This window comes from Plecotus auritus (genome assembly GCF_963455305.1).
Source record: "Plecotus auritus genome assembly, chromosome: 4".
In the NCBI taxonomy this organism is placed as follows: domain Eukaryota; kingdom Metazoa; phylum Chordata; class Mammalia; order Chiroptera; family Vespertilionidae; genus Plecotus; species Plecotus auritus.
The window spans coordinates 11,654,557-11,663,014 of NC_137775.1; the positions used below are offsets into that span (position 1 = coordinate 11,654,557).

Here is an 8,458-nt window from a genome sequence, read left to right on the forward strand (position 1 = left end):
GCTAACACCGGTTGCTTGTAGTCATGTGCTATGGGCTTGTTAAGAGCTGTATCCAAGGCAGTAAACAACTTAATGGACTCACTTATCTATGCAAGAACATTTCTTTCAGGTGATACTGGCCCACTCCTCCTTGGGTGAACTGGTGGTCGGCTTGCTTCCTATGATGGCATTGATTATATTAAGTACCAGAAATCATTGCCAGGTTGTTGGTGGTGGTAATGGGGGGCAGGGAAAAGAGGGGTAGAATATAACGATCTTCAAGTACTTACTAAAGAGCTCTTTTGTGCAATCAAGCTAATTCTATTCTGTAAGACTACATGGGTTATATGGAGCAGATGTGCTGAGAGCCTACTGTATTCCTGGTACTTTGTCATAGCTGGATGTTATTAAGGTGGTAGATTTCTGAGTAAATGTAACAAAACTGGAGAGTGGGCATTCCCTCATTTGAGGAGGAAAGGTTATCCATGATTCTCAAACTTGTTTGCACCTTAGGGTCTAATTTAATTGGTTTGAGGTAGAGTCTAGACATCAGGATTTTATCAAAGCTCCCAGCTATTTATAATGGGCAGGTTTGAGAAATATTAGGCTAAATGACTACTTATCTAAATGTAAATTAAATGAGAAATTAAAATTCAGAGAGGAAGGTAAATGGGAGTTAAATATCGATTACATATTATATGCCAGGAATTGTGGTTGGCATTTTTACACTCTAACCTTTATTAACAACTAGAGGGCCTAGTGCACAAAATTCATGCACGAGTAGGGTCCCTAGGTCTGGCCAGCGATTAGGGACAATCAGGTTTCCTGTCTTTCTGCCTCTCTGCCTCCCCGCCTCCTCCTTCCCTTGCTCCCTCAGTGCCCTGCCGCCACCACCGCTGGTCGCCCGCCATGTTCTGTGCTGCCCCCCTGGTGGTCAGCACACATCATAGCGAGTGATGGAACTCCCAGTCTCCTGGTGGAACTCCTGAGGGGATACTTTGCATATCAGCCTTTTTTATCTATAGATGTTAGTACTTGGAATCTTTTAGCCCAGTGCCTGGCACATAGCAAAGCTCCCACATGTTATTGTTATCATCTTAAAACATTATAATGCATTCTCCAAATACAACTTGGGAGAGTATCAGCTTATAAAACAGGTATTATCATCCCTGCATTGTGAACAAGGAAACTGAGGCTCAGAGAAGGTATTTATTTTGCCTAATGTACTTGGGGAAGATTCTAAAACTGTGATTTAATCCCAATTTAAAGCTAGTGTGTTTTCCCTGTCTCTTCAGGCCTGTAGAAAGACATCTGGGTTTGTATAATAATTAGCAGCTTATTTAAGTGACCCTTTCCATTATTTTTTAATTTTTTTAAAAAAATATGTTTCCTTTATGGATTTGAGAGAGAAAGACAGAGGCCCCTTTTCATGTTTAATAGAACCATTTCTTCCTGGCCTGTTCTCAAGAAAGTTACATTAAATGCAGGTACTGAGAACATGAAGCCAAAAAGTAGACATTGTTTTCCTAATTTGATCTGATGGAAATTCTTCGGTGCGTCTTAACAAATTCTGAGTTCAAAGGAAATGGATCAAGGTGGCCCTTCAGAACTGAAACAAAGCACTTTAATCAAACATGAAGAAAGTACTGCTCACAAGTGAAACACCTCCCATACTAATTAATAAAGATTATATCTATTATTTCTATACAGTCTAGGGCGGCACTTCAATTATAAATTAACATGGAGGGAGAAGTTGGCTCTGAGGGGATGGTCCTGATCATCTGACACTTCCTCTTGACCACATAAATCCCATTTTCTTGTGCATGTGACGGGTTTGAGTATGTGATTTGCTAGAGAAAACATCTGAGGAGTGATATGCCCCAATGAGAGAGTTCTTCAAGAGCAGGACAATATCTATATTCCATATAATCCTTAATACAGTATCCAATACAAAATAATAATTGCTGTTGCAGCAATTAGCACGCTAATTTTTAACAATCAAATATGCTTCTTCAAGTGGTGAGCAATGAATTGACTTGATGCAGTGCTAGATTCAGTTTTCTGTTGCTGGCTAACTGCTAAAACCTCCAGCCCATGTAACATACACAAAATATTACTGTATAGAAATATTTAATGACTGAAATTACTTTTATTTTCTGAGCTTCATGTACATCTGTAAGCCAAAAAGTACAGAGTATTTTATTCTAGAAAAATATGAAGCTATAGGTCCTAAATATCGCTAGAGCTTATTAACCAATATAACCATCAGTGCCAATTTGGCTCCCAGATCTACCTTACTTATATCCAGGAAAAGTTTTACACAGTACGTTTTGCAAAGTACTGGACAGATCTTAGAACAAGATTATAAGAGGCATTTCATTATCCTTCTTACCCACTGGCCTCTAGTTATACTTTACCCAACTTGCATTTAAACTAAATAATCCTTGTCCTAAAGTCACAAAAAATTTCATGGGGAAAAAGAATAACGTTTAATTTTTAGATATTTTTATATACTTTGAGATACTCAAGAAGTCTAGACCCATGCTGTCCCATGTAATTTAAAATTTACCAGTAGCCACATTTAAAAAATGGATAAATATGAGAAATTAATTTATAATGCATTTTATTTAACCCAGTATATCAAAAATATTATTTCAAATGCAATCAACATTAAAACTTAACATATTTTACATTTTTTCCAAACCATATCTATGAAATCCAGGGTGTATGCTGTACTTACAGCAGATATCAATTTTGACTAGCCACAATTAAAGTGTTCAATAGCTATTGATGGCTCGTGGCTACTGTATTGGACAGCACATGTCTAGAGTGTAACAACCTTCAATCTCCAGGTGAATAGTCACCTTAAGATGTACAAAAACAAAGTACATAAAAGTTGATCCAAAGTTGATGCTCTGTTAAGATGGCCAGTGAAAGGTTAAATGTTATTTTGGATTTTTTCTAAGTTTTGCTTTTATTTAATAAAGGCTTTGTAAATTTTTTTGACATAAATACTTTGAAAACCGTTTTCTTCTTTTCATTACCTCATCAAAAGTCTGTCTGGGTCAAGCATGTCAAACTCAAAGGCTAACAAAGCCAAATAAATAAGGTTTAAGTTTATGTGAGCCACACACAAAAAAGCTTCAATTTTCATGGAAACAGGTTTATTTAGATATTTAAATAAAGTTTTATTTAGCTGAATGCAAAGGATGAAATAAATGAGTAATTGTTAACATAAAATAGAACATTTTAATAAAAATTTTTTCTTGAACATTAACTTACCAGACACTGAATAACTGCACAAATAAGCGTAACGCAAATAAACCTACTTTTCTTGTTCTCCGAAAGCAAAATATTTCCTGTTGCGTACACCAAACAAGTCAGTACAAATGACGTGGCAATCGGCTGCTAAAATATTCGCTGCTAGTATCAGTGGAGAGAAACGGCCCACCTGCACGTAAGGGGCTAAGGGAAATGAATGCAACAGGATTAGAGTAATCAGTCATTAGCAAACGTTGTAGTTCGTTATTAATAATCTATAATAATAAAAGCGTAATATGCTAATTAGACTGACGTCCTTCCGGATGAAGCTGGGGCTGCAAGGGAAGCCTGGGTCCCTGGTGCCTGCTGGTGGCTGGAGGGAAGCCTGGGTCCCGGGTGCCAGAGGGAAGCCGGTACCGGCAGCCAGGGGAAGGAAGGCCTACTTTTGCACGAATTTTGTGCATCGGGCCTCTAGTTATGTATAATAGGATATTGTATAAATTTACAAATTTTTATTAAAACAGTCCTTACATACCATTATATTGGCTAGGCCGCAAAAATATTCCTTGTGGGCCACATGTGGCCTGCAGGCCTCAAGTTTGACTTGCTTGGCTGGGTACTAGGTTATTTTGTTTCTTTTCTCCATTTGAGTTGTCATTCAGTATTTATCTGGTGACAACTATGGACATTAAGCTAGATGCAGTGACGAAGGTAAAAACATCCTTTTCCATCTCTTTCACAAAACTTCCAAACCAGAAAGGGACAGTGAAAGACATGTAAATAAATCTTTGTCACTGTCAATTATTTGTTTCCCTATCAGTCTTTTCCCAGTTCTTTAACAATAAATGGAATGCATTCTGTCTTGTTACACTTATCTTCCTGGGGCCTGACAGATGTCTTAACAAATGTTCATGGAATTAAATATAATTACTGTGTTATTTTCTAGAACAGAGAATCCTACAAAGTACACCAAGTACATAAAAAAGTTTCATCTTCCCGAAGGGGAACAGAAAAAAAGTGTAAAACAGAAGAGTTATTTATGACATCATGGCCTTGAAGGATTTGACAGAGAGAGAAGGTGGTGAGGTTGAAGAACAAACAAGTTTCTACAGCTGAAAAAGTATGGGATAGAAAAGAATATCACTTATGATAAGAATTCTCTGAATGTGTGCTTATTAAATGCACAAATGACTAAAACAAGCCTGAGTGACCTGAAACTATTATATAGAAAAAAATGGAAGCTTTAAGGAAGTGAAGGTTGGAGTGGAGTGGGGGTGCTGCACAAAGTATATGGGGAAAAACTGACATCATGAATAAGCAGTTACAACTGTTGACATTTTAAACAAAAGGAACATCCCTCCCTACCTTTCAAGGTATAGTAGCGTGCCATATTATTTTACTTTTGGGAAAATGCCTGTTGTGTTCATTGAAGAACTTTATTAAATTCCATAATCTGTTATCTCTAAAAATTTCTTCAAGCATGTTTGTTGACAGGGTGAAAAATAAGAACTCTTAACAGAGTAACGTACTTTTATTTTACCATCATGCATATATGTAAAGATAAATATGTTAATGGTACACTTCCAATTTGACAGCGCAATCTTCCAAGTACTTAAGCTAAATTGTTAATAAGTTGTTACCAGGGCAAATTATCAAGCAAGACAATCAAGCCACACTGTTTTTGCAAGTTATTTTTCCATGAAGACAATAATTTCCAAAGTCTTGATAATCTGACAAAATCAAGTTATTTATATTTCTAAGAATGCAGTTTTGACAGAAACAAGAACAAGTTGAAAACCATTATGAACATTTAAGTCTCTATATCTGGAAAGATTATTTTTCTAAATGTTCCCAAACAAAAGCAAAGGAAGGTTGTATAACTCAATTTTCCTAGTAAGCAAAAACAGAAAACAGGATTTTACTAAGTATTAGTGAAATAAAGGACACAGTATTTATCTATATAAATTAAGTCAAATGAAAATGATAGAGAAAACATCCAAAGTTGTGTTTCTTTAAATAACTCTTCTCACCCTTGCCAGTGTGGTTCAGTGATTAGAGCGTTGGCCCAAGCACTGAAGAGTTGCCAATTCGATTCCTGGTCAAGAGCATGTACCTGGGGTTGCAGGTTTGATGCCAGCCCTGGTTGGGGTGTGTGCAGGAGGCAACCAATTGATGTCTCTCTCACACATGGATGTTTCTCTTTCACACCCCCTCTTCCTCCCTCCCACTCTCTCTAAAAATCAATGGAAAAAATATCGTTGGGTGAGGATTAACAACATAAAAAAATCCTGGCCAGTGTGTGCAGTGGTTAGAGCACTGACCCACTACACCAAAGGGTTGTGGGTTCAATCCCCAATCAAGAAAACATACCTGGGTTGCAGACTCATTCCCAGCCCTGGTTGGTCAGGGCATGTGGGGAGGCAACCAGTCGAAGTGTCCCTGGAAATCATGGAGAGCCAAATTAACTAAAAGATCTGCTTTTGCAGATGTATCTCAAAGAAAAAAAAAAAAAACCACTTAGAAAAAGGGACACACAGAAAGTGTACTGCTATCCTGACCATTACATCAGGACGAGGAAAGGAAGTACAAAGAGGTACCTAAGTTTTGTGTGAATTCACTAGTTGATGCTGAGAAAGCCTGGACACCATCCTTGTACTTGTCATAAGGACAAGGTCTAAACTCTCACCTCAACCACTTCCCTGAAGTAGGGCTCTTGGATGATGGGAATCAAGGGGGGGTGGGGGGGTGGGGAATGAGCTGCCTTTTGGGTAGAGGAATGGAAAGGCTGGAAAGGAAATTTGTGCTAGCTTAAAACTTGGGTCCACCACAGTTCTGGAGATTCTGGTTTACCAGAAATGAGAGGAGCTGACAGTGGTCTGGAAGATGTTCATCGAGTAGGCAGCCGGCTAAGAGGAGTGGGCACAGCCAGAAGCAGGCAACAGCAGGTGACCAGAGGTGCAAGGGGAGCAATGCAGTCACAGCAATCACAAAGACCAAGCGGCCCACCGCTGCTCTCGTGTCTCTGGTGGTTTTTTCTGCAGAAGTCCACGGGCTGTATGCCTGCCTGCAGAGCAGAGAGGGTAGAACAGGCCTCTAGACAAAGCCAGAATCCCAGATGGTGAGAGCCAGACCAGAGGCCCTGGAAACAAAGAGTCCAAGCAGTGCAGAAAAAGGCAGTGAAATTTACAGCACATTTACTTGGCTGAGCAGCCGTGTGAATCATGGCCTTGCAGAATGTGACAGTGATGCAGAACAGCATGAAGGTTGTATGTAAGTGGAAAACGTCTGGCTGTGTACAAGTGGAGAAGCATAGCCATGAAGGTCCCAATCTTGCGGTTGAGAAAACAAATGTCCAGAGAAAAAAGGTTTTAGAAATGTCAGGAAAAAAAAAAAAAGTAGAAGGTATACCCATTTCTGTTGCTCAAGCACAGGTTTCAGCAAGAAGTGCCAGGGGACCTTGTGCAGAGGTAGTCCCAAGGACAAAGCTTAACCAGACTGGAACCCGAACGGCCTGGGGATCTCCACTGGCTCCCTTATTGGGCGACGTCTGGCTCTACGGACACCTTCACGCAACAGGTAGTACTGCAGAGGATTTGGCCACAGGTCCTCTTTGATAATCTCAGCGATCTTGTCAGACTCCGGAAGGCTGTGGTCTGAAAACCAGGTGAAGAAATTGCAGACGACGTCTTGGTTTCTGCGAATGAAGGACTGGGGTTCATGGCCCCGACGCCATACGATTGGAGTGGAAAGAGACACTACTCGGCCAGAAGCTCTGACTTCATATTCCTTGACAATCAGCTTGTTTCTGAAGAAGGGGTTTCTTCGGAAGAAGAACTTGAACTTGCAGCCCGTTTTCGGGTGTCTGAATTCCTTCACTTCCAAATTGGTGATGTATCTTAACATCTCTGCGTCTTGGCCCCTAATCATGGGGGACAACTGGGGATGGTTTCGAAAGGCAGTGACCCAGAAGCCCGGGATATTCTGAATGATGTAATTCCTCCGCTCCAGGTAGTGTCGACGCATCCGTCCAAACTTCTGCTCCAGTTGCTGGAAGGCCCTGTCAGCCTGAGCATTCACAGTGTCCAGTTCCTGCTGGATGGCCTCCAGGGGGTTCATGCGGAGGTTCACGCGGAAATTCACGTTCAGGGGCCGGGGCCCTGCCCCCTCCTTCACCTCCTCCACCTCCTCCACCACCGCTCTGTTTTCCTCCGCCATTTCTATTTCTTCACCTACTGGCTTCTCCTCTACCTCCATCTCCTTCATTTCTTCATCTACTTTCTCCTCCTTCATTCCTTCCTTTTCCGCCATCGCCTCAGCCACTGCTACCGAGATCGTGTTCACTTCCGCGGCCTTCGCCTCGGCCACCACCTCAGGCCCCGACTTCTCTGCGCCACAGGTTTCCAAGGCCTGCGCCGCACCTGAGCCGCGCGGCTCACCAAGCTGACAGCCATCGTTCAGGCCGCGGTCCGTTGCCATGGGCACAGGCTCGGCTACCGGGGCCCCGGCGGGAGGCGGAGCCTGTTCTAGCTCCGCTTCTGTCGCTCCGAAACTGTGACCCCCACCGACTGGGAACTGGGGAGTATGGCCACAGGCCGCAGGGTCGTGCGAAGCTCCCCCCTCCTCTGGAAGCTGGGGCCGTGGGAGTGCGACGGCCTCCAAGCTTCCCTCCCCCGACTCCGCCATCACCTGTGACGCCTCGGTTTCCTCACGGAGCTTCGGGCACTGGTATGGGTCGGGTTGTCCCGGGGCAGGGTCGGGAGCATCGGGGCTGCAGGTCTGGAGAAGGGCCTCCTCGACCCCATCTAGGCCGCTCATGTTGGTGTTCGTAGCAGCCAGACCAACCGTAAATTAATGTCCGCTTTCCTCACAGAAGCCGCAGTCGGTGTAAAGCGGCGAATGGCGCCGCCCACCCTCCAGTCTCGCGAGAGTCTCCGTGAGGGTGACGTCACAGCTGCGGAGCTCACCGCGCGACTTCGCTGCTCCAGGGATGGGTGCAGCGGTTGCCGGGTGCGAGCTTGTTCTCAGTCTTACAGGAATTTTATGGGTTGGAGCGATAAATGGACTCCTGTAAATAAATGTACAAGGGACTCAGAGACCGACAGCACCGAGGGCCCTCCCCACAATGCATCTGGAAACTGCCTTAAAGCTGGGGTAATTGTAGGGGCCACCGTGCTACACTGCATGCTTTGTATAAACGTGTTTCTCTGGTTTTCAGTAT

The 8,458-nt window shown here is 42.7% G+C and overlaps 1 protein-coding gene across 1 annotated transcript; it reads right to left on the bottom strand.

The window, feature by feature from the left end:
* Positions 1-3,121: 3,121 nt before the first annotated feature.
* TSPYL1 (TSPY like 1) lies at positions 3,122-8,149 on the bottom strand. Its single transcript, XM_080666309.1, has one exon. The coding sequence runs from the start codon at positions 8,053-8,055 to the stop codon at positions 6,727-6,729; it is 1,329 nt and encodes a 442-aa protein (XP_080522435.1). The 5' UTR covers positions 8,056-8,149; the 3' UTR covers positions 3,122-6,726.
* Positions 8,150-8,458: the final 309 nt, after the last annotated feature.